Source organism: Myotis lucifugus, unplaced genomic scaffold (genome assembly GCF_000147115.1).
Source record: "Myotis lucifugus unplaced genomic scaffold, Myoluc2.0 scaffold_40, whole genome shotgun sequence".
In the NCBI taxonomy this organism is placed as follows: Eukaryota; Metazoa; Chordata; class Mammalia; order Chiroptera; family Vespertilionidae; genus Myotis; species Myotis lucifugus.
The window spans coordinates 210,976-236,026 of record NW_005871088.1 but is presented as its reverse complement, the minus strand read 5'-3'; the positions used below and the strand labels follow the sequence as shown (position 1 = coordinate 236,026).

At 53.4% G+C, this 25,051-nt stretch overlaps 2 protein-coding genes across 3 annotated transcripts in view; both read left to right on the top strand.

Moving 5' to 3' along the window:
- The window catches only part of TAZ (tafazzin), a 9,561-nt gene extending 1,474 nt beyond the window's left edge, over positions 1 to 8,087 (top strand). For both annotated transcript variants that reach the window (XM_014454878.2, XM_006087655.3), the window contains 8 exons: positions 488 to 533; positions 782 to 867; positions 5,246 to 5,326; positions 5,418 to 5,459; positions 5,666 to 5,728; positions 5,880 to 5,932; positions 7,065 to 7,142; positions 7,261 to 8,087. In XM_014454878.2, the coding sequence (XP_014310364.1) occupies positions 488 to 533; positions 782 to 867; positions 5,246 to 5,326; positions 5,418 to 5,459; positions 5,666 to 5,728; positions 5,880 to 5,932; positions 7,065 to 7,142; positions 7,261 to 7,362 (551 nt within the window). In that variant the 3' untranslated portion in view covers positions 7,363 to 8,087. The remainder of the gene's footprint in view (positions 1 to 487; positions 534 to 781; positions 868 to 5,245; positions 5,327 to 5,417; positions 5,460 to 5,665; positions 5,729 to 5,879; positions 5,933 to 7,064; positions 7,143 to 7,260) is intronic.
- A 6,767-nt stretch (positions 8,088 to 14,854) lies between these two features.
- On the top strand, positions 14,855 to 24,497 carry ATP6AP1 (ATPase H+ transporting accessory protein 1). Its single transcript, XM_006087654.3, has 10 exons — positions 14,855 to 15,058; positions 15,293 to 15,419; positions 18,491 to 18,565; positions 19,515 to 19,708; positions 20,454 to 20,494; positions 21,545 to 21,630; positions 22,059 to 22,306; positions 22,878 to 22,925; positions 23,012 to 23,243; positions 23,676 to 24,497. Exons 1-10 carry the CDS (start codon positions 14,907 to 14,909, stop codon positions 23,883 to 23,885), a joined length of 1,413 nt encoding a protein of 470 aa, XP_006087716.1. The 5' UTR covers positions 14,855 to 14,906; the 3' UTR covers positions 23,886 to 24,497.
- The last annotated feature ends 554 nt before the right edge of the window (positions 24,498 to 25,051 follow it).

Below are 25,051 nucleotides of genomic sequence, written 5' to 3'. Positions count from 1 at the left end.
ATGATGAGAGAGAATCATCAGTCGGCTGTCTCCTTAACATCTCACACAGGGGACTGAGCCTGCAACCGGGGCATGTGCCCTTGACTGGGAATCGAACCATGACCTTCTGGTTCACAGTTGACACTCAACCCCTGAGACACTCCAGCTGGGCAGGAAGGTTGGCGACTGCTGGAGAGCATTCCAGTAGCCTGGACTAAGGTGGTAGTGGTGAAACTGGAGGGAGAGATATAGAATAGGCAGCATCAAAATATATTGGGGAGGTAGGCAGACCAGACATGGTGACTAATAAAACATGGGGAGTGGGGCAGAGCAAGGAGCCAGCGAGAACCTGGGGGTCCGGTCCAAGGGTCCAGAAGATGCCACTTTGGGCCACTGGGAAATGGTAGTGCTGCTACCCTTGTTCCTCATTCCCTGAAGTGGGGTGACAGAAAAAGGTGCTCCCCGGGAACAAGGTAAGTTGAGGCATGAAAGCTTTCCTCTTCTCCAGGGATCCTGAAACTCCGCCACATCTGGAACCTGAAGTTGATGCGTTGGTGAGGAGGAATGAGCCCCTCCCAATGGGCCCGGCAGGACTCACCCGTCTCTGCCCAGATTTGCCCTCCTCCTGCTCTGACCAGGAGGCGGCATCCAGCAGCCCAGGCAGGGCATGGGGTGGGGCGCCACAGGTCCTCTGTGCCTACATTTCACATCGCTGACGGTGCCAGGCGTCACGCTGGGGGGGGGTGGGTGGAGAAGCAGGGCGCAGAGGAGGCGGGGATGACTGTGGCTGTCCCCACTCCAGGACCCCCGCAGCTGCAGACATCTGTTTCACCAAGGAGCTGCATTCTCACTTTTTCAGCCTGGGCAAGTGCGTGCCTGTTTGCCGAGGTGAGTTACTCCCCCGGGAGGGGCCGGCGGGTGCATGGAGACGCTTCTGCAGGTTTCTCTGGCTTGGGCTTGGAGCAAGGAGCCTGGTCGCCTGTGCATCTGGCTTGGCAACACTGGAGGTGGAGGGACGCAGGTGGGACAGGCAGCCTGGGAGAAGAGGGCCAGGGAGCCATCGAGCGCTGCCCACTGGCCTAAGGCCCAGCTCCATTGCTGGAGGAGTGCTGGCTCCTCTGCACCTGCCTGAGGATTGTGTAAACCTGGGGCTCTGGCATTAGAAGTCAAGGAGGCATGCCCTGGTCGGTTTGGCTCAGTGGATAGAGCATAGGCCGATGGACTGAACGGTCCTGGGTTCAATTCCCGTCAAGGGCAGGTAACTCGGTTGCAGGCTCGATCCTCGGCCCTGGTTGGGGCACGTGTGGGAGGCAACCAATCAATGTGTCTCTCTCACACTGATGTTTCTCTCTCTGTGTCTCTCCCCCTCCCTTCCACTCCCTCTAAAAATCGATGGAGCCCTGGCCAATTTGGCTCAGTGCATAGAGCATCGGCCTGCGGACTCAAGGGTCCCAGGTTCGATTCTGGTCAAGGGCATGTACTTTGGTTGCGGGCGCATCCCCAGTGGGGAGTGTGCAGGAGGCAGCTGATCGATGTTTCTCTCTCATCGATGTTTCTAACTCTCTGTCCCTCTCCCTTCCTCTCTGTAAAAAATCAATAAAATATATATTTAAAAATCAATGGAAAAATATCCTCAGGTGAGGATTAACAAACAAACAAACAAACAAACAAACAAACAAGTCACTGGTGGCAGTGTGTTATCTGCGGTGCTGGTGGCTTGTGCTGCAGGCTGCAGGGAAAACACACTTGCTTGTGGAGGGAAGTGTGTAACATTGAATGACTACTCGGCACCTCTGAAGAGCCTCAGGAGGTAGGGGCCATTCTGGTACCCATTCTCCACATAAGGAAGGATTAAGCTGCTGGCCCAAGGTCATTGGGCGAGAGGTGGCAAAGCCAGGATTCAAATCCAGGTTGCTCTTTTCTCTGGGGAAATAGAATATTTCCAAACAGAATGTGAAAGGAAAAGCATTCTAGACGCACGTGGCAGGCACTAGAGAGGTCGTCGATAAGGGTAGCAAATGCAGGTTGTAGCCCAGTTGGCCCGGCTGAGTAGTTGAGCGTCAACCTATGAACCAGGAGGTCACGGTTGGATTCCCGGTCAGGGCACATGCCCAAGTTGTGGGCTCAATTCCTAGTAGGGGGTGTGCAGGAGGCAGCCAATCAATGATTCTCTCTCATCATTTCTCTCTCCCTCTCCCTTCCTCTCTGAAATCAATAAAAATATATACATTTTTTTTAAAAAAAGAACAGCCCACTGGTTTGGCTCAGTGGATAGAGCGTCGGCCTATGGACTGAAAGGTCCCAGGTTCGATTCCGGTCAAGGGCATGTACCTTGGTTGCAGGCACATCCCCAATTGGGGGTGTGCGGAAGGCAGCTGATCGATGTTTCTCTCTCATCAATGTTTCTAACTCTATCCCTCTCCCTTCCTCTCTGTAAAAAATCAATAAAATATATTGAAAAAAAAAGAACAGTTGGGAATAAAGATACTGGGGACTCAAACCACAAACTCCCAAACAGAGGCGAGATTGCAGAGGGGAAGAGCAGGGAGAGAGCAGGGGCCCAGGACAGCACCTCAGAGCACAGAAGGACAGACAGTCTCCAAGGCAGCAGGAAGCAATGGCCAGAGAGGAAGTAAGCAAAGCCACAGGAGCTTCTGGGGGCTGGAGAGGGGGAAGGGAAGGGAGACAGCAGGGGTGGCCACTCCTTCCAGAGGTTGGTGGTGAGGCAGAAAGAGGAAGAAGTAACCAGTGGCCCTGGCCAGGTGGCTCAGTTAGTTGGAGCGTCATCCCATACACCAAAAGGTTGCAGGTTCGATGCCCAGTCAGGGCACATACCTAGGTTGCGGGTTCGATCCCTGGTCATTGCAGAAGGATGTTTCTCTCTCATATTGATGTTTCTCTCCCTTCCTCTCTCTCGGTTTGGTTCAGTGGATAGAGCGTCGGCCTGTGGACTGAAGGGTCCCAGGTTCGATGTCGGTCAAGGGCACATGCCCGGGTTGTGGCATTGATTCCCAGTGGTGGGCGTGCAGGAGGCAGCCGATCAATGATTCTCTCTCATTGATGCTTCTCTCTCTCCCTCTTCCTTCCTCTCTGCAATCAATAAAAATTTATTTTTAAAAAATTAAAAAAATAAAATCAATAAAAATGTATCCTTGGGTGAAGATTTAAATTAAAAAAGGCCCCGCTGGTGTGGCCCAGTGGTTGAGCGTCAACCCGTGAACCAAGCAGTCACTGGTTTGATTCCCGGTTGGGGCACATGCCCAGGTTGCAGGCTTTATCCCCAGTAGGTGGGCATGCAGGAGGCAGCCAATGGATGATGTTTTTTTCTCATTGATGTTTCTCTCTATCCCTCTCCCTTCCTCTCTCTCTAAAAATCAATAAATATAGTCTGGCTGGAGTGGCTCAGTGGTTGAGCAACAACCTACAATCCAAGAGGTCACGGTTTGATTCCTAGTCAAGGGCACATGCCTGGGTTGTGGGGTCAATCCCCAGTGTGGGGTGTACAGGAGGGAGCCGATCAATGGTTCTCTCTCATCATTGATGTTTCTATCTCCCTCTCCCTTCCTCTCTGAAATCAATAAAAAATATTTTTAAAAACAATAAAAAAATAAACATTTTAGAAAATCAATAAAAACATTTTTTTAAAAAAAGAAGTAACCGCCCTAACTGGTTTGGCTCAGTGGATAGAGCATCGGCCTGTGGACTGAAAGGTCCCAGGTTCGATTCCGGTCAAGGGCATGTACCTTGGTTGCGGGCACATCCCCAGTAGGAGGTGTGCAGGAGGCAGCTGATCGATGTTTCTCTCCCATCAATGTTTCTGACTCTCTATCCCTCTCAACTTCCTCTCTGTAAAAAATCAATAAAATATATTTAAAAAAAAAAAGAAGTAACCAAAAGGTGTTAGTGGTGTCAATGGGAGTTTTTTAAAAATATATTTTTATTGATTTCAGAGAGGAAGGGAGAGGGAGAGAGAGAGAGAGAAACATCAATGATGAGAGAGAATCATTGATCGGCTGCTTCCTGCACGCCCCATGCTGGGGATCAAGCCCGCCCTTGACTGGAATCAAACCCGGGACCCTTCAGTCCATAGGCTGACGCTCTATCCACTGAGCCAAACCAGCCAGGGCAAGGGGTAGTTTTTTAAAATTATTATTTCTGGTTGGTCAAAGTAAAGCATGGTAAAGTCCAATAAAATACCTCAAATAAATGAAAAGCTGCAGCACCCACGCCTTCAAATCTGCAAATGACTTACTCCCCAGAGACAGTGCCTGTAATGCTTTCTCATTTGGCTGCTTTGGGAAGCTGCCTCGTTTCTCTAAAGCACAAGCAGATGCTACAGTGTCATGGCTGGTGACTATGAAGCTGTTTATCACGCCCTGTTCTGAGATTAGGACTCTGCTCTCATACCCCATCCCTGAGGCTCAGTTCCCTCACTCTGCAACCTCAGACAGAAGCAGCCTGTGTCCACTTCCTGTCTCTTTGACCTGCATCTAAGATTTTTTGCACAGTTAAAATCAGAAAGCAAAAAAAACCCCTAAAACCCAGAAAGCAAAATCTTAATCCTAAGCACCTTCAGTGAGAGAAAGTGGGCAGGGACAAGCCTTTTATCAAACGCATTTGATGGACAGCAAAGATGTAACATGTTGAAGCAAAGGAACTATCTGGCATACTTTGCTTTTGTTTCCCAAAAAAATTCCCTCCCCCACCCCCAAGCGTAGGCCTTGTGATATGCATGAAGTATCGGAGTGATCTTGCAAAGCTCTACAAGTGAGTAGAAAGACCATTTGCAAAAGCTGAACATTATGAAGTGTTGCACCCAAAGCATAGCATTGTTGTTTTTTATTATTTTTAAAATACATTTTTATTGATTTCAGAGAGGAAGGGAGAGAGAGATAGAAACATCAACGATGAGAGAGAATCACTGATTGGCTGCTTCCTGCACACCCCACACTGGGGACTGCGCCCACAACCAGGACCACGGAAACGAACCTCGACCTCCTGGTTCCTAGGCTGATGCTCAACCACTGAACCCCGGCAGCCGGCAGCCGGGCTAGAGGAGATTGTTGAACAAAGGATGTTGAGGGCCGAGAAGTGGTGCAGCCAGGACTGAGCGGGCTTGGGAGAGACAGTCCTTGGAGGGTGTCTGTGTGGACTGTGCAGGGAGGAAGAGGACCGTCCTGAGCTGCCGCTTTGTTCTGTTCTGCGGGAGGGGGAAGGAGAGGCCCAGGAGAGTGGGGACTGATGGGGAGAGGCCTTTTCTCGGCAGGAGACGGTGTTTACCAGAAGGGAATGGACTTTATTTTGGAGAAGCTCAACCACGGGGATTGGGTGCACATCTTCCCAGAAGGTCAGTGGGGCTGGCAGGGTGGCAACGCTCCCAAGAATACGGATGAGACCCCGCCCCCTCCAAAGCCTCCCCTCTGTCTCGCCCCTCCCAGGAAAAGTGAACATGAGCTCCGAGTTCCTGCGCTTCAAGTGGGGTAAGGGCTGCTGGCCCTCTGGGGCCCTGGTGGACCACGGTACATGGGGCAGCTGAACGTGTTGGTAGCAGCAGCCAGGGGCCAGGCGCTGAGACAAGGGCTGGCCCAGGGGAGCCGGTGTGAACTGGGGGCAGGCAGGGTGGCCCCCGCCGCAGGCCAGCCCTGAAGTGCTGCTTCGCCCAACGTTTCTACCTCCCTGCGGGCAGGAATCGGGCGCCTGATCGCCGAGTGTCATCTCGACCCCATCATCCTGCCACTGTGGCATGTGGGTAAGCCTCCCTCTGGGGCAGGCCTGCGGTCTGGGGCTGGAGGCAGGGAGAGGGGCTTCCTTAGAGGCCAGGGAGAGGGTGGCCAGGCTGAGGGCTGGGGCCGCCCCGCTGCACCCATGCTTGCTTCCAACCTTCTGTTCCTGTGCTGCAGGAATGAATGATGTCCTTCCTAACAAACCGCCATATGTTCCCCGCATCGGACAGGTAGGTAGGGGCTGCTGGCCTTTGCCTGCCTGCCTGCCTGCCTGCCATTTGCCCCTTGGCTGCCACTCAGCATTCCGGGAGCCAGGTTCAGGAGGAGCTGAGCTTGAGGTTGAGGCAGGGGTCCAAGTGGGACACTGACAGGGCCTTCCTCTAGGGCAGTGGTCAGCAAACTCATTAGTCAACAGAGCCAAATATCAACAGTACAACGACTGAAATTTCTTTTGAGAGCCAAATTTTTTAAACTTAAACTATATAGGTAGGTACATTGTTATTAACTTAATTAGGGTACTCCTAAGCTGGCCTTTGCTAAAAACGTCCTCAGTCTGATTGAGGTACGTTCACTGAGGTCGACCCCTTCCAACTCTCCCATCTTCAACTCGTGCATGAATCCCGGGCACCTCCCCTGAGCCACGTCTCCCGTCACCCGACCGACCAACACCCTTCACTTCTTCTAATGCCACTTCTTCAAAATAGACTCGCCCAGGCCGAAAACCGACTTCTGCGCATGGGCCACGAAGTTTCAGTCACACTGTACGTGCGCGCCTGCACGTGGTATTTTGTGGAAGCCACACTCAAGGGGCCAAAGAGCCGCATGTGGCTCGCGAGCCATGGTTTGCCGACCACTGCTCTAGGGCACCAAGCTCCAGAGAAGGAGAGCGAATGAAATCAGGCTGTGGCAGGGGTGGTCCCTGGGGTTAGGACAGGACAGGACTCTAGAGCACAGATCCTAGGACTGAGATGGCTCTTTGCAAGCCATTGAGCCCCATTCTAAAGAGGGAGAGGCCCGGCCAGCGAGGTACAGTGGTTGAGCTTTGACCTATGAACCAGGAGGTCACGGTTCCATTCCTAATCTGGGCGCATGCCCGGGTTGTGGGCTCGATCCCCAGTAGGGGGCATGCAGGAAGTAGCTGATTCATGATTCTCTCATCATTGATGTTTCTCTCTCTCTCCCTTCCTCACTGAAATCAATTGAAATATAATTTAAAATAAATAAAAATTAAGAGGGAGAGTGGCCAGAGGGAGCACCTAGCAAGTCAGGGGCAGGACTCTACTTCTGGTCCCCCAGGGCAGTTGGGCTGGGGCTGTGGGCACTCCTCTTGTTCTCATCACCCTGTGGCCGGTGTCCCTGCAGAAAATCACTGTGCTGATAGGCAAGCCCTTCAGCGTCCTGCCTGTGCTCGAGCGGCTCCGTGCAGAGAATAAATCCACGGTGAGTTTCCCAGCCTGCCCCTGGCTGTCCTTCGCCCCTCCCGGTGCTCCTCGGCCTCCTAGGGCCCCTGGGCGCAGCTCCCGGAGGGGCTCCTGCTCAGCCTGGTCCTTCCCCTCAGGTGGAGATGCGCAAAACCCTGACCGACTTCATCCAGCAGGAATTCCAGGGCCTAAAGACCCAGGCAGAGCAGCTCCACAACCACCTGCAGCCTGACAGATAGGCCCTGCCCCGTGCTGACCCTGCCCGGCTGCCTCGTGGTCCTGTGAGGCCCCTGAGGCCTGGGGAAGAGGCAGCCCCGGGACCTGGTCCCCAGCTGCCAGGTTCCCTGTGCTGCCTTGGGTTCTCGCCCCTGCACATGGCTGGGCTGGGCGGGACTGATGCTTTGAGCTCAGATGGAGTTTTTAGACAGAGTCTTCATCACCCTTAAAGGGTGCCCTCCCCTAGTTAATGAGCATTCCAGCTCATCTGTGGTTTTGCAGTCGAAAAGGGTCACTTGGCCACAAAGGGAGGGAAAAATGTAGGCAGTGGCCTCCTTCCTGCCTCCATGTGTCCTCTCCCAGGGCTGGTGTCTGGAGGGAGAGCAGTTGAAGGGGGGATGGGCGACTAGACTGGGGCTTAGGGAGGGGCCCACAAGGCCATTGGCCTCGAGTTGCTCACCACCTCATCAGGGACGGTCTTTGGCCAGTGCTTCCTTCTGCCCAGGCTTCCGACAGGCCTGGGAGCCTTGGGCAGCCACCCTCCCCCACCCCCCACCCCGCACTGTAGGCAGGAGAACAGCCCTTTGCCACAAAGTGGGGCCTGCAGCAAGGGCCCCAGACCTGGCCAGTCGTCCCATGCTGGGGCCCACCAACCCCTTCCTTTCTGTGTCCCTAACATCACTCAAGCCCCCTGAGGCTGGGTTTCTGTGTTTTATAAAGAATAAAGTATCTGTGTCGTGCTGTTTTACCTCTGGCCTCTCTATTCGGGTGGCGATGGGAGGTCACCCGCTGGGCAGGAAGGGGGCTTGCAGGAGGCAGCCCATCAATGATTCTCTCTCATCATTGATGGACCCTCAGAGCCCTGGGCGCAGCCAGAGCACAGGAACAGATGGTGTCGAGCTCTCGGTGTGCACCAGCCATTGACTTCAGTCATCCCCATGACAACCTTGTGGAAGTAGGAATTAATCTCATTTTGCAAAGGAGGCAGAGCAAGGCTGAGGGAGTTGCTTCAAAACCCAAAACTAGCAAAGTCGGGCGAAGCAAGGAGCAGTTCAATCCTCTCTCTCTGCTGCCCAGGAGGGAGGAGTCTGCTGAAGGGCCCAGCGGGCCTCCCATGAGCAGCATGTGCTGTGTTGAGTTGTGGGAAGGGGCCTGGCCGGCATGGCTCAGTGGTTGAGCGTCAACCTAAGAACTAGGAGGTTCGATTCCCGGTCAGGGCACATGCTCGGGTTGTGGGCTCAATCCCCAGTGTGGGGTGTGCAGGAGGCAGCCGATCCATGATTCTCTCTCATCATGGATGTTTCTCTCTTTCTCCCTTCCTCTCTGAAATTAATAAGAATATATTTTTAAAAGAGAGAGGTAGGAAGGGAAATACCTAGATTGAGCTTGGGAACAATAGTGGATCCAGGGTGGTGATGCTCCTGGCAGAAGTGGAAAGCAAATCCTCTCTAGAGAAAAGCAAGCTCAGTTTAGGCCTCCAGTTCACCCAAGATGAAGACTAGCCAAGAAGACCTCACAAAGAGCACCAAACATGTAGGAAAGGGAGCCCCATACTTATGTCAGTAGAAACAAGAACAGGTTGAAACCCTTGGGGACTTCTGAAATGGACCGTGTCAGGCAGAATATGAAAAATACTACAATAGAAATCTGGAAAGAGCCTAGTCCAGGGGTGGGCAAACTTTTTGACTCGAGGGCCACAATGGGTTCTTAAACTGGACCGGAGGGCCGGAACAAAAGCACGGATGGAGTGTTTGTGTGAACTAATATAAATTCAAAGTAAACATCATTCCATAAAAGGGTACAGTCTTTTTTTTTTTTTAGTTTTATTCATTTCAAACGGGCCGGATCCGGCCGGCGTTCCGAAGTTGGCCCACGCTTGACCTAGCCAATGTGGCTCCAGGGGTTGAGTGCCGGCTTTACACAAAATGAACCAGGAGGTCACGGTTCCATTACCAGTCAGGGCACATGCTCGGGTTGCAGGCTCCATCCAGATGGGGGGCATGTAGGAGGCAGCTGATCAATGATCATCACCATGGATGTTTCTATCTCTCCCTCTCCCTTCCTGTGAAATCAATAAAAACATTTTTAAAAATCAGAAAAGAAAGAAAATACAGAACCACTAAAAAAGATGGAGCCAGCAAGAAGAGAAGATTGAAAGATGGTCAGAACTGCAACTGTGTAATTAGTTTTAAACAAAAAGCTTTTTAAATGATGAGAAGGGAAAAAAATCACTTCAGAGGAAAAAAAGAAACACTTGTAAGTAAATATAGGTAAAAACAGACTGTTGGCCAGTTTGCACGTATAGGTGCAAGTGTAACATACGCTGTGATAGCATGTTGCATATTTTCATCTTATATTTCAACTACATACTCATTTCCATAATATATAAACATTGTTTTGCATGTTTTTATTTTTAATTTGTATTATTTTTTTAAAATAATTTTTGTTGATTTCAGAGAGGAAGGGAGAGGGAGAGAGAGATAGGAACATTAATGATGAGAGAATCATCAATCAGTTGCCTCCTGTATGGCCCCTACTGGGGAACTGGGCCTGTGCCCTGACTGGGAATCAAACCGTGACCTCCTGGTTTCTAGGTCAATGCTCAACCACTGAGCCATGCCGGCCGGGCCCAAGAAAGTTTTCTGTCCTCATCTTACCTGCTTCCTGGCAGCAGTTGACACTGACTTTGTTCATCATGGAGTCCTTGAAACCAAGCCTCTCCCTGGGTTTTCCCCTCCTCTTTGATGCTTCTCCCATTTCTCTTCTGGACACTCCTCCCTGCTCATTGTATGTCGAGCATGTCAAACTCAAAGGCTAACATGGGCCAAATAAACAAGGTTGAAGTGTATGTGGGCCGCAAAACAACAAAAGCTTCAATTTTCATAGAAATGTAGGTTTATTTCCATAGAGACAGGCTGAATACAAAGGGCTGAAATAAATGAGTCATCATTCACATAAAATAATAGAACATTTTAATAAAAATTAATATTTTTTCTTGAACATTAACTTACTAGACACTGCATAACTGCAGAACTTAATAAGCATAACACAAATAAACCTATTTTTCTTGTTTTCCGGAAGCAAAATATTTCCTGTTGTGCACACCAAACAAGTCAGTCCAAGACAATGATGTGGCCATCGGCTGCTAAAATATTCGCTGCTAGTATTAGTAGAGAGAAATGGTGCACCTGTGCATAAGGCACGTAAGGGAAATGAATGCAACACGATTATAGTAATCAGTCATTAGTGAACGTTGTAGTTCATTATTAATAACTAGAGGCCCGGTGCACAAAAATTTGTGCACTCGGGGGGAGGGGGTCCCTCAGCCCGGCCTGTGCCCTCTTGCAGTCTGGGACCCCTCAGGGGATGTCCACCTCTGGCTTAGGCCTGCTCTCCGGGGGACCGGGCCTAAGCTGGCAGTCAGACATCCGTCTGGCAGCCCAGGAGCCCTTGGGGGATGTCCACTTGCCAGCGGGGAGCAGGCCTAAGCTGCAGTTGGACATCCTTAGTGCTGCTGAGGAGGCGGGAGAGGCTCCCACCACCACTGCTGTACTGGCAGCCATCAGCCTGGCTTGTGGCTGAGCAGAGCTCCCCCTGTGGGAGCGCACTGACCACCAGGGGGCATCTCCTGCATTGAGCGTCTGCCCCCTGGTGGTCAGTGTGTGTCATAGTGACCAGTCATTCCCAGTCGTTCTGCTGTTAGGGTCAATTTGCATATTACCCTTTTATTATATAGGACAGTGGTCAGCAAACTGCGGCTCACGAGCCACATGCGGCTTTTTGGCCCCTTGAGTGTGGCCACGAAGTTTCTATCGGAAGTTTCTATCGCACTGTACGTGTATGCCCACACATGGTATTTTGTGGAAGAGCCACACTCAAGGTGCTGCAGTTTGCCGACCACTGATATAGGAGGATAGAGGCCTGGTGCACAGGTGGGGGCCGGCTGGTTTGCCCTGAAGGGTGTCCCGGATCAGGGTGGGGGTCCCGCTGGGGTGCCTGGCCAGCCTGGGTGAGGGACTGATGGCTGTTTGCAGGCTGGTCAAGCCCCCCAGTGGGGACCCTCACCCCATGGGGGTGTGGCCAGCCTGGGTGAGGGGCTGAGGGGCTGAGGGCTGTTTTCAGGCTGGCCACACCCCCTTCAGGGTGGGGGTCCCCACTGGGATGCCTGGCCAGCCTGGGTGAGGGGCTGAGGGCCATTTTCAGGCTAGTCAAGCCCCCCAGTGGGGACCCTCACCCCATGGGAGTGTGGCCAGCCTGGGTGAGGGGCTGAGGGCTGTTTTCAGGCTGGCCACACCCCCTTCAGGGTGGGGGTCCCCACTGGGGTTTCTGGCCAGCCTGGGTGAGGGCCTGATGGCCGTTTTCAGGCTTGCCACACCCGCAGGCTGGAAGCAGGTATCTGGGATTTATTTAACTTCTATAATTGAAACTTTGTTGCCTTGGTCCGGCTCAAAGCCTGGGTTGCCCAGCCCCTCCTTGAATGGAGGCCTCGCCGGCTGGAAGCAGGTATCTGGGATTTATTTATCTTCTATAATTGAAACTTTGTAGCCTTGAGCGGAGCTTAGGGCCAGCAGGGCAGGCGGGAAGCTTTGCTTCCTCCATTGCCGGGGGCAACCCGAGCCTCCTGCTTGGTCCAGCTCCGTGGCCGCCGCCATCTTTGTGATGGAGTGAGGGTTAATTTGCATATTATTCTTTTATTAGATAGGATTATGTATAACAGGGTATTATAAAAATTGTTATAAAATTTTTATTAAAATATTTCTTAATATTTTCGTTATATTGGCTGGGCCGCAAAAATATTCATTGTAGGCCACATGCGACCCTTGGGCCATGAGTTTGACATGTTGTACGTGCTGCTGTTCCTCCAGACATTATCCTATCCTGGGCCCTCTTCTCTTCCTACAGAGCAGTGGTTCTCAACCTTCCTAATGCCGCGACCCTTTCATACAGTTCCTCATGTTGAGGTGACCCCCAACCATAAAATTATTTTTGTTGCTACTTCATAACTGTAATTTTGCTACTGTGATGAATCGTAATGTAAATATCTGATATGCAGGATGTATTTTCATTGTTACAAATTGAACATAATTAAAGCATAGTGACTAATCACAAAAACAATATGTAATTATATATGTGTTTTCCGATGGTCTTAGGCGACCCCTGTGAGGGGGTCGTTCGACCCCCAAAGGGGTCACGACTCACAGGTTGAGAACCGCTGCTACAGAGGGTCCACCTGCAGGAAAAAGAAACCACTCTTGCAATTTTTTTCATAGAACAGAGTTTATTACTCACAGAACATTTTAGTGCTGGTAACCTTGCCCATGGTGCAGGGATGCACCCCAGGAGAGGAACCCTGAAATTATGACACTGAGAGCTCATGTAGCATTTCTGGCACATCTGCCATCCAAGATATATGTACACACACACCTCATCTTTACTCTGGAATTAAGCAAATCCTCCCTAGGGAGGGGGAAGGCATCTCCAGGTTTATTACCATAAATGTAAGCTAAAAGCAAATCTCTAGAAAGATGAAGGGAATTTTGAATGATTTTGGAAAGTGTCCAGAAAGGGAGGCTTATATTTATCATAGCTTATCAATTTTCTTTGCTATGAAGGCCCTAGCTCTAGCCAGTTTGGCTCAGTGGATAGAGCATCAGCCTGTGGACTGAAGGGTCCCAGATTCAATTCTGGTCAAGGGCATGTAATTTGGGTGCAGGCTTGATCCCCATCCCTGGCCTGGCCGTGTGGGAGGCAACCAATTGAGATGTGTCTCTCACATCGATGTTTCTCTTTCTCTGTCTCTATCCCTCCCTTTAAAAATCAATGGAAAAATAGCCTCAGGTGAGGGGAAAAAAAAGCCCTAACTGGCTTGGCTCTGTGGATAGAGCGCTGGCCTGCAGACTGAAGGGTCCTAGGTTCAATTCCGGTCGAGGGCACGTGCCTCGGTTGCAGGCTCCTCCCTGGCCTGGGCCCTGGTTGGGGCAACTGATCGATGTGTCTCTCTCACATCGATATTTCTCTCTCTCTCTTTCACTCTCCCTAAAAAACCAATAGAAAAATATCCTTGGGTGAGGAAAAAAAAAGAAAGAAAAAAAGAAGGCCCCAACTGTGCAAGGAACACCAAGAAATCCAGGGAGAATTGTCACTTAACACACAGTAATATAAGTAGGGGATGTTTAATGTGAAAATTACTACGTAATAATAAAAGAGTAACTTTAAATGTAGACAGCAGCCCTAGGTTTGGCTCAGTGGATAGAGTGTCAGCCTGCGGACTGACGGGTCCAGGGTTCGATACCGGTCAAGGGCACATGTCTTGGTTGCATGCAGGAGGCAGCCGATCAATGAGATTCTCTCTCATCATTGATGTTTCTATCTCTCTGTCCCTCTCTGAAATCAATAAAAATATATATTTAAAAATGTACTTCCAGACCTTTGATTGGTGTAGAAGTTCAATGACTGGTTCACAGTCACCAGACCTGCAGGAACAACTCTTTGGAGAGCAAGCAAGCTGTGGTTGATGGGTGGGCACCCAAGCTGTTGGGCAGGCACCGCCAGAACTGGGAGCTGGAGAGCCCTCTTCTGCTGGAACTCAGCACACTTCTGTGTACAGTTTGAGCCAGAGTGGCTCTGAGTGGCCAGAGTGGCTCTGGGTGGCCAGCCCCACAGGACCTCCCTCATGTGCACGTCCAGGGCTGAGGGCTGAGGAGATGGGGTGGGAAGCAGTGACCGGCTCTGGGGTGCAGACTCGAGTTGTCTGGGGCCCTTGTACACACTGCTGCTGTGTGCATTGAGAGCTGGAGACAGTGTGGTGAAAACTCTAACTTGCAGGCTTGGCGCTGGAGAAAATCGTGCAGGTGAGCAGCAAGGAGAGCTTTTCCTTTTCAATGCCATCCCCTGTCCTCTGCAGACAAAGCTCGTATCACACCTGCGGCGCAGAAGTGAAGTTTGAATGTATACAGTTGCCACTTTTTAGCAACTTTTGGAACTCCCGTGCGCAGAGATCATTCCAACAGTTCTGCTACATAGTAGCGTCTCACTTAAAGAAAGTATTTCACGGCTTCTCTCGGGCACATCTGAATGGCCAGCATTTCCCCTCTGGCACAACTCAGGAACAGGGCAAAGTATGGGGAAGGGGCGCGGCGCCACCGAGTCCCCTCCCCCACCCCCCCGCCCCAGGCACTCCACTCTCCCTGGTCTCCACTACCGCTTGCAATTTTAAGCAGATGAAACCTGGGCGAAGCCTTGGGTGTGGGGACCTGTGGAGCGGAGCCCGCCCCGCCCCGCCTGTCCTATCCTGTCAGTGCCAGCTGTATCTGCTGGGTGGTAGTGGAAACTGACAGAGCTCCCGTCTGTCCCTGTCCTACAAGGAGCGTGCGCGCCGTGAGAAGCGTTTGGCCAATCAGGGAAAAGGGGCGGCCGTGAGTGGCATGCGCTTCCTTCAATCTTTTGAAGTCCTGGCCCCAGGCCTGCATTCTGGCCAATGGTGGCGCGGGGCGGAGCTTAGGCGGGGGCGACGGTCACCTGATCTGCGGCGGCAGTGGTGGCCGAGGCCGTGGAGACTGAAGCTGTGATGGCGGCGACAGTGGCGGCTCCGGTGCGGGCGGGGACGAGCAGGGCCCCAGCGTTTTGTCAAATGAAGTGGCTGCCACTGTTGCTGGTGGCGGTGGCGGCGGCGGCGGTGGCGGAGCAGCAGGTGCCGCTGGTGCTGTGGTCGAGTGATCGGTGAGCCGGGTGGTCGGCTGGGGCGGGCTGTGCGGCGCACCGTGGCGGTTGGGGTGCCCTCGCCCGGCTCCTGGGCTGTTCTCGGCGAGAAGCTGCGAGGCCTAGAGGGGACTGTCCCTTGCTTGGCGGCCTAGATCGGATCTCCGGGACCCACACATCAAGCTGGGAGCCCGTGGGCTTCGGATCGTAAGCCAAACGCCCCCACCTGACAGCACCTCTTCTGTCCCCTGACAGGGACTTGTGGGCTCCTGCGGCCGACACCCATGAGGGCCACATCACCAGCGACATGCAGCTCTCTACTTACTTAGACCCCGCCCTGGAGCTGGGCCCCCGCAACGTGCTGCTGTTCCTGCAGGACAAGGTGCGCCTGTCCCAGCCCTCTGTCCCTCAGTCATCAGGAGGCAGGCAGGCCCCTCCCCTCAGGATAAGGAGACCCATTCCCCAAGGGAAGCTTCGGTGACCTTGTCTCAACTGCAGGGAGGTGTGGCTCCTCTCTTGGGAAGGCCCGTAGGAGAAGGTTCAGTGAGAATATAGTGAGGGCCCAGAAATGGCACCAACTTGATTGGGGGGAGCAAGTGGTCAGAGGCCGGAAGTCTACAGACTACCATGAACTTGTGTGACCTACTCTATATGGTGGGGATGATTGTTGGCGGTTGAGAAGACAGATGCCCAAGGAGGGGAAGTGACTGGTTCAAGGTCACACAGCTAATGGGTGGCGGAGTTGCAATTCTAATTGTAATGATCATAATAGAGAGAAAAAAATGATCACTTACTGAGTGCTTCATGGGCACTGTGCTAAGCTGATGTCATTGTCTTGGTTTTACTACCAAGGAAACTAAAGCTTGTAGAGGTGCAGTAATTGGCTGGGTTGTGCACACCACCATTGGTTCCAGCCTGAGTCTGTCAGGACCTTCCCCGGCCCCCCCACCCCCCACCCCAGGCCAGATTGTGCTCATAACTGGGTTTGTGCTCCCTCCCTTCCAGATCGCTCTGCCCTCCAACCAGGCATTCAGCCCATGAGAAGACTCTAGGGCAGTGTAGGTTTGGCGTTTGGGAAGTTGTCCAGCCTCTGCTTGTTCCTTCCTTGTTCGTGGCCTGTATGGTTCATTCCCCTCCTGGTCTTGCTCCATCACTCTGTGGGTAGCCTGTGGCGGGCATGTTCTCCTGTAGTCCTTCCAGGAGGCGGTAAATAATGTAGTCAGACTGGAACTCAATTCTAGTTCTACTACTTACCAGCCTTTGGTCTGCGAATGCCGGTTTCTGCATCTGTAAAATGCAGATACCACCTCATCAGAGGGCTGTGAGGAGCAATTCTTAAAATCCACGGAACACACCTAGCTGGATCCCTGTCTGATGGCATTCACCCATTTAGCAAATATGAGCTGCCTACTATGTGCCAGTTATTAAGTGTTGGGGGCATAGTAATGAGCAGAATAACCCAAGCCCCTACCGTGAGGAAGCTGACAGTCACATGAGCATGACAAGTCAATGCTGAGGTCTTATATGCCATAATGTCAGCGCTATAGTGTTGAGAGACGAAAGAAACAGGCTAACCCTATTGTGGTGTGCACAAACACAGCCAATCATTGCCAGAGTAACGGCAACCCTATTTAAGCTAAGCTGATCAGGCAAGACTCACTGAGCAGAGACCTGAATGGAGGTCCCTACAGAGCCGTGTAGCTATAAGGGGAGGGTGTTCCTGGCAGAAGGTACAGCATGTGCAAAGGCCCTGGGCAAGACGGAAGAGCTGCTGTTGCTGGAGTATAGTGAGTGAGAGCAAGGGTTAGGGGATGGTTAGCCAGGTCGCCAGGAGATGAGGAGGAAAAAAGTCGGTTGCAGTTCTAAACGTGACAGGAAGCCTCGGGTGACTTCAAGCAGGAGGTGCTGCGAGGAGTAGAGAGTGGCGGTTTCTAGGCTTTCCGAAGGAGATTGTCCAAACAAGGTCAGGATTCCTGCCCAGGAGGGAGAGGAAGCTGGCCAAGTGTGTATACTAAACAGAAGCTGATTAAGATCGCCTCAGGGGCTGGAGGGGAAAAGCCAGAGAAAGCTGGGCATTGGGGTGGAGGGGCAGGAGTTGAAGGGCATCTCTAGGTTGGAGAGGAAAGGGATGAGCGTCCATTACTGTGGTCTGGAGGCCTCAGAAGACTTCAGTGCTTCCCTCAGCATGTTCGAGATCTTCACCTGTTTCTCCCCTTCCACCAAAACCAGGTGAGGAGGGGGACTTCTCACCCTCCTTTACAAAAGGTGCCATCCATGCCTGGCCAGTGTGGCTCAGTAGTTGAGCATCGACCTATGAACCAGGAGGTCACGGTTCGATTGCCGGTCAGGGCACATGCCCGGGTGGCGGGCTTGATCCCCAATGGGGGGTGTGCAGGAGGCAGCTGATCGATGATTCTCATCATTGATGTTTCTCTCTCTCTCCCTCTCCCTTCTGTGAAATGAAAAAAAAATATATATATTTTTTAAAAGGTCCCGTTGGTTCTAGCTGTTGCAACTGGTATTCAGGTTCTCCTTTTTTTTCGACTTCCCTTGATGGGGGGAAGGCATGCACTAAATGCTTCTAACTGCCCCCAGCCCCTCCCCTGGCTTCCCTCTTCCCTACCCAGTTCCTGTTGTCGACAGCAGGCAGCTGACTCTTACTCCTGAGGCTACCACAGTCAGCTGCCCGCACATTTCCTCCCAACCCCATGACTGCCTTCCATGTTTTCTCACCCTCACCCTCACCCTCACCCTCACCCTGCTAGGAGGGTGCTAGAGAAATGAAAGAGCCCTAGCCAGTTGGGCTCAGTGGATAGAGTGTCCGCCTGTGGACTGAAGGGTCCCATGTTTGATTCTGGTCAAGGGCATGTACTATGGTTGCAGGCTCTCCCCGGCCCAGGTCCTGGTCAGGGCATGTGTAGGAGGCAACCAATCGATACGTTTCTCACACATTGGTGTTTCTCTCTGTCTTTCCCTCTCTCTTCCACTCTCTTTAAAAGAAAAAAAAATGCACCCTAGCCAGTTTTGCTCAGTGGATAGAGCATCAACCTGCTGGCTGAAGGGTCCTGGGTTTGATTCTGGGCAAGGGCACATGCCCTGGTTGCAGGCTCGATCCCCAGTAGGGGGCGTGCAGGAGGCAGCAGATCAATGATTCTCTCTCATCATTGATGTTTCTATCTCTCCCTCTCTCTTTCTCTCTGAAATCAATAAAAAAATATTAAAAAAAAACTTAATGGAAAAATATCCTTTGAGGAATATATATGTGTGTATATATATATGAAAGAACCTTCTATCCCCACCCCCACTCCAAACTTGCCCTTGCTTGTTTTTCTGACCAGAGCAAATCTGACTCTAAGTGAGATTTTGCTGGCCCTGCAAATGCACGGGGAAGGGGTCTCCCCCCTGCCCTGGCTCTGGCCACTTCTGAGGCTGTCTTCCCTGCTTCCCTACTAGCTGAGCATTGAGGACTTCACGGCATACGGTGGCGTGTTTGGAAACAAGCAGGACAGCACCTTTTCTAACCTGGAGGTAAGAGTCCTCTCCCAGCTGTGGGCATGGGGGCTGTCCTGCCCCCCAACCCATAGCACAATAAAGAACTGTTTCCCAAACCCCAGTGTGGGGCCTGCACGAGGCAGCCGATCAGTGATCCTCTCTAATTGATGTTTCTAGCTCTCTATCCCTCTCCCTTCTTCTCTCTCTAAAAATAAAACAAACAAACAAACAAAAAACAGCCCTGGCTGGTGTGGCTCAGTGGCTAGAGTGTCAGCCTACACACCAGAGGGTTGCGGGTTCAATTCCCGGTCAAGGGCATGTACCTGGTTGCAGGTTCAATCCCCACCCTGTCAGGGTGTGTGTGGGAAGCAACCAATTGATGTGTCTCTTCCTACATCTCTCTCTCTCTCTCCTCCCCTACTCTCTCCCACTCTCTAAAAATCAATGGAAAAAAATATCCTCACTCCTCAGGTGAGGATTTAAAAAAAAAAAAGTAAAAAAAACATATTTAAAACCCTACTTGGTTTGGCTCAATGGATAAAGCATCAGGCCATGGACTGAAGGGTCCTGGGTTCGATTCTGGTCAAGGGCATGTACCTTGGTTGCAGGTTCAATCTCCGGCCCATGCAGGAGGCAACCAATTGATGTGTAACTCTCACATCGATGTGTCTCTCTCTGTCTCTCCCCCTCCTTTCCACTCTCTCTAAAAGTCAATGGAAAAATATTCTCGGGTGAGGAGTAACCAAAAAAACCAAAACAAACCTGTTTCCTTAGGAACCAGAGCTGCTGGCTTTGGGGGTAGAAAGGCATGAGAGTCAGGGGCCAGGGGTGCGGGGCATTTTCCTTCTGACCCTGAATGAGACTCAGTCCTGTGGGTGCGGGTGGGGGTGTGGCTTGCAGGGGAGGGCTGCCGGAGCGGTGTGAGGGGCTGGCTCAGGCCGGGTCCCTTTTGCTAACTCATCCTCCACGTCTCCTTTGTCCCCAGAATGCCCTGGACTTGGCCCCCTCCTCTCTTGTGCTTCCTGCTGTTGACTGGTATGCAGTCAGCACTCTGACCACGTACCTGCAGGAGAAGCTGGGGGCCAGCCCCTTGCACGTGGACCTGGCCACCCTTCGGGAGCTAAAGCTCAATGCCAGCCTCCCGGCCCTGCTGCTCATCCGCTTGCCCTACACAGCCAGGTATGGCCCGGCCTCCAGCCGCACTGGGCTCTGGTAGCACAACCCAGTCAACGATGACAGTCCTTCCGTCCAGAACCCTGAAGCCCTTCCAGAAGGTGCCCAGTATCGCCAGAAGAGACTGGAAGGGCCTCTGGCCGGGCTGTGATTCACGAGTCAGTGCCCTGCACTGAACTAGGCCTCGAGGGCCTCCAGAGACAAGGTAGACCTGGGCTCTGGTGGTAGGAAGCCAACTCGCCTAGCCAGGACCCATTCACACAGCAGGTAGCAGGGACCTGAGTGGGACCATGAAGTGGGGCAGGGGAGGGGCAAGGGATTCCAGACAGGGCCATGAGGTGAGCAAAGATATGGAGGGATCCCAACTGGCGTGGCTCAGTGGTTGAGTGTTGACCTATGAACCAGGAGGTCACAGTTCCATTCCTGGTCAGGGCACATGCCCGGGTTGCGGGCTCGATCCCCAGGGTGGGGATGTACAGGAGGCAGCCGATCCATGATTCTTTCTCATCATTGCTGTTTCTCTCTTTCCCTCTCTCTTCCTCTCTGAAATCAATAAAAGTGTATATTAAAAAAAAAAGATGTGGAGGGAGGGTGGCTCCCAGAGCCCCAGCTAGAGTGCTAGGTGAATGGGGCTCATGGGGAAGGACGCTGGCATTGAGTGGGGGGCACACTAGGGGGGCCGAGGGGGGCGGCTGGGGATGGTGGAGAGCTATTCGGATTGTGGGGCTCTAACACTCTGTCTTTTCCGTAGCTCGGGTCTGATGGCACCACGGGAAGTCCTCACGGGCAATGGTGAGTGGGTCAGGGAGGAGGCATGTTCTCCATTCCTCCCCAGCCCCCCTCGGAGTGGTCCTCAGCGCCTCCTCACCTCCCCCCTCCCCGAGAGGCTCTCTGCTTCTTGGAGCGCCTGGCAGGTGATCAGGGAAATGCTGGCCTTTGGGCCTCATCCGTTGGGCCTGCCTAGTAGAGATCTGGGGATGTCTAGGGGGTCTTCTCTGCGGGAGCCTGTGAGCCAGTTTCCACTGAGGCAGTCTGAATCCTTTAGTGTGGGTTTAAGAGACCAGCAGCTTTTCAAAAAACAGTTCTGAACACTTGTCTTCTCCTTCTTTTTTAATATTTTTGTATTGATTCCAGAGAGGAAGGGAGAGGGAGAGAGAGATAGAAACATCAGTGATGAGAGCGAATCATTGATCGGCTGCCTCCTGCACACCCCCCACTGGGGATCGAGACTGCAACCCAGGCACATGCCCTGACCGGGAATCGAACCCTGACCTCCTGGTTCATAGGTCGACGCCCAACCACTGAGCCACACCGGCCAGGCATCACTTGTCTTCTTTTTGCTATAAAGGACAGTCAGTCATTCCCTGTGGGAAGGTCACTGGAAACCTTCCACGGGTGGGTTCAAAGTTACGCATGTCTTTGTCTTTTCTCATTCCCTTTAGTTAGGCCTTGGCATTAGGGAGCTGACAACGGAGGCCACAGGTGGCCCAGGGGAGGCTGGGGGTGGACAGGATGAACAGCAGCTGCTGTCAGGGATCCTGGATGGAAACTGAAAACACTATTGAAGGCTGACGGGAGCCGACTCATCAGGGGCCTCAGTGTCCCACCGCAGAGGACATGTTAGTTTCCGGGGGTGGGAGGACTTCACAGTGCAGACCCCTGGTGGTCGCCACCTCAGTGAGGGAGTCTCCCTGAGCTCCATCAAGAGGGCACTGATGTGGGGTGTGCAAGGGCACAGCCTTGCCTCTGCTGGCTTCTGCTGTGTGGAGGTCAGGCGGTGGGAAGCGTTGCTCTAGGCGTCCACCTGTGACCTGGTTCTCTGCTCTTCCCGTTGCCCCTCAGATGAGGTCATCGGGCAGGTGCTGAGCATGCTCAAGTCGGAAGATGTCCCGTACACAGCGGCCCTCACAGCGGTCCGCCCTTCCAGGGTATGTGCCCTGCCGCAGGGGCTCTGGGAGGTGTGGGCAGAGGCCACGTGGTGCGTGGGCCTGGAGGGGGTGTGGCTCCGATGGCCTCAGTGGGGGCCAGCTTTTCCCCTGTGCCCATGTCAGCGGGGGGGGGGGGGGGGGGGACGAATACGAACCTGTTTACTCCTTCCAGGTGCAGCTTTCCAAACGCCCTGTCAGTCTTAGGAGCTGGCAAATGCTCGGACAATTAAGTCCAAATGTTCCCTAGTTGGAGGGACTAGGACTATTCCAGAGGCTTAGGGGCCAGCCAGAGAAAGCTTCCCAGAGGAAGGGCCTCTGCGTAGGACCGGTGGGACTACAGAGGGTGGAGAGGGACAGCGAGGGCAGGCCACTTGGTCTGGGCCTGCTCTCAGGCCCGTTGAGAGAAGGCTTGTGGGCTGTCTCTGCAGGTGGCCCGCGATGCAGCCATGGTGGCCGGTGGGCTAGGTCGGCAGCTGCTGCAAACAACGCCCAAACAGCCCGTGTCTGTTGTGGTCCACCCCCCTGTGAGTTATAACGATACCGCCCCCCGGATCCTGTTCTGGGCCCAGAACTTCTCAGTGGCTTATAGGGACAGCTGGGAAGACCTGACCGCCAGGACCTTTGACGCCCCGTCTCTCAACATGACCGGCTCCTTCTGGAATGACTCCATTGCCAGGTGAGGGCAAAGGACCTGTCACTTCGGGTGGGTATATGTGCTGGTGGTGTAGGTTTGCCATAGGAATGCTGGGGGGAGGGGCTGCTATTGGAGGGCCCTTGGAGTGGGGGTTGCTCAGAGTTCTGCTCCCCCATGCCTTCTAGTCCTTGCCTGGGACTTGGTTGTTACTACTCCCAAGTCACCTGGGAACCTGACGCTTCCCCCTTGAGCATCCTCATGGCGACTGCACTATGGTACATACCATGCCCGAGCAAGTTCTGGGGCCCCCATACCTTCCCTGTGCAGTGAGAGAGATCGCCCTCACTCCCAAAACTCAACGACCCCAAGCGGGGGGGTTCTTAAAGGAGGAGGGACAGTGGGTTCAGGGGAGCCAGCGGAAGGAGCCCTCAGCTGGAGGTGGGGGACCTGCATGCTGGTTCCTGACCTAGAATGTGACAGGGTCTCAGTTTTCCCATCTGTCAAGTGGGGGCAAGGACCCAGGCAGCTTACGTAGGAGCAGACTTGAGCAATGTGGTCTAAGATGCTCAAGGCCCTTTCAGAGCCTGACTGGCCTCTCACTCTGATCCTACAGGCTTTCGCTGACCTATGAACAACTCTTTGGTGCCACAGTGACATTTAAGTGAGTCCGAGGGGTGGTGGCGGTGTGGGTGGACTGGTGTGGCCCTGGCTTCCTCAGCTACCTGACACCCCTGTGGTCTCCCCCAGGTTCACTCTGGTGAACCGCTTCTATCCAGTGTCGGCCCGGCACTGGTTTACCATGGAGCGCCTCGAAATCCACAGCAATGGCTCGGTAGCCTATTTCAACGTCTCCCAGATCACAGGGCCCAGCATCTACTCCTTCCACTGCCAGTACGTCAGCAGTCTTAGCAACAAGGGCAGTATCCTTGTGCCTGACACGCAGCCCTTTCTCTGGCAGATGACTCTTGAGGAGTTCCAGGTAAGAAGCAGGGAGGAGCCTGGGTCCGGGTAGAGGGGAGGAAGCAGACTCCTGAAGTCTTTAAAAAAATTATATATATATATTTAAAATATATTCTTATCGATTTCATAGAGGAAAGGAGAGAGAGAGAGAGAGAGAGAAACATCAATGATGAGAGAGAATCATGGATCTGCTGCCTCCTGCATGCCCCACACTGGGGATCGAGCCCACAACCTGGGCATGTGCCTCGACCTGGAATCGAACCGTGACCTCCTGGTTCATAAGTCAATGCCCAACCACTGAGCCACGCTGGGTTGGTACCCTTTGGGCTTGGGCTCAGGAACATAGTTGAGAGTCCTGTCCCCATGATGCTCCCTTCCCACTAACTTGGGAACCTCAACCCTTACTGGGCCTCCCTCTCCGTGGGGCCACACGCTCCTTTCTGTCCCCCAGATCCAGGCTTTCAACGTGACAGGCGAGCAGTTCTCCTATGCCACCGACTGTGCGGGCTTCTTCTCCCCGGCCATCTGGATGGGGCTGCTCACCTCCTTGTTCATGCTCTTCATCTTCACCTACGGCCTGCACATGATCCTCAGCCTCAAGACCATGGACCGCTTTGACGACCACAAGGGCCCCACCATCACTTTGACCCAGATTGTGTGACCCTGTGCCCACGGGGGGTTAAGGGTGTGACGGTGTCCAGGTTGTCACTTTCTCACCTCAAGGCATGCTGGACCGAAGGACTTCCTTCTCTTCCTACCATAGCATGAACCCCCAACTCCCCTGTTTTGCTCCTATTCAACCCTGTGAGGGGCTTCCCTGAGGCTGCCCACCCCCCATCTCTATCAACAGGTGTACATATTCTGCATAGATAGTAGACAAATCTCCCAGGATTGGTGATTATAAAGGGAGGGGACATGAATTCGAGAGCCTCTCCCTCTTCCCCCTCTCCTTATTTATTTTCATATCTCCACCTTCGCCCCTTGTTGTTTATAGTGCTTTTGTGTAGCCAGTGCTCCCTCCCTAGGCTTTATGGGGTTCCCTGCAGCAGCCAGGAGCTGGAGATTCCCTGAGTTGGGGTGAAAGTACCACTTAACTGTTCCTGCTTGGCTAGTGTTGTTTTTGGTGATGTTGGTAACAATAAGCAGCACACGGGTTTATTTTTGTGGCCTGAGAAGGAAGGGACCTCCACGGCAGGTGGGCTGGGTGTGCTCACTGGGTTTCTGGCAGGCTTGGTGGGTTTCCTTCCTAATAAAATAAAGATGGGTCACCATGCTGCGGCCTCTTGTCAGTCATTTCTGCACGGGATATGCGGGATGCGCTCGGTTGAGGGCTTCCGGGGAGGCGCCCAGGTGTAGCTGTAGCCAAGTGAGGCCCAGGGGGAGGCGGGAAGGGCTGCAGGGGCCCTGAGGCTGCCTGGGAACCCGGAGATGCAGAGGGTCTTGAGCCAGCTGGACCCCTAAGTAGCTCGTGTAGGGAGCGGGCTGCGGTGCACAGGCAGGAAGGGCCTGGAAATGACAGCTGTGACAATGGCAGCCCTCAGGTCCCCCTGGGGCCTCCCGGTTGCTGCAGGGGTGTGTGCGGGGCCCGGGCCGCGCTGAGCATCCCAAAGGGCGGGGCAGGCGCACCGGCTCCCGCGCACTGATCCCCATCCTCGGTCGCTGCACCGCTACCGGCGGCCCCGCCCGCCCCGCCCCGCTCCCCTCCCCTGGGGGCTCTCGGCGAGCGGCGCCGCCCGCGGGGCCACGCTGGTGCTGAGGCCAGGGCACCCGCAGCCCTCCCGGGAGCGAACCGGGGAGGCGGTGGCCCCGGCCGTGCGCGGCGGAGCG

Excerpts from the sequence above, each read along its gene's own strand:
- ATP6AP1 (XM_006087654.3), top strand. The coding sequence starts at position 14,907 with ATGGCGGCGACAGTGGCGGCTCCGGTGCGGGCGGGGACGAGCAGGGCC. Across the intron at positions 21,631-22,058 it reads CAGCGGTCCGCCCTTCCAGG|GTGGCCCGCGATGCAGCCAT; the intron begins GTATGTGCCCTG and ends CTGTCTCTGCAG. Across the intron at positions 22,307-22,877 it reads TGGAATGACTCCATTGCCAG|GCTTTCGCTGACCTATGAAC; the intron begins GTGAGGGCAAAG and ends CTGATCCTACAG.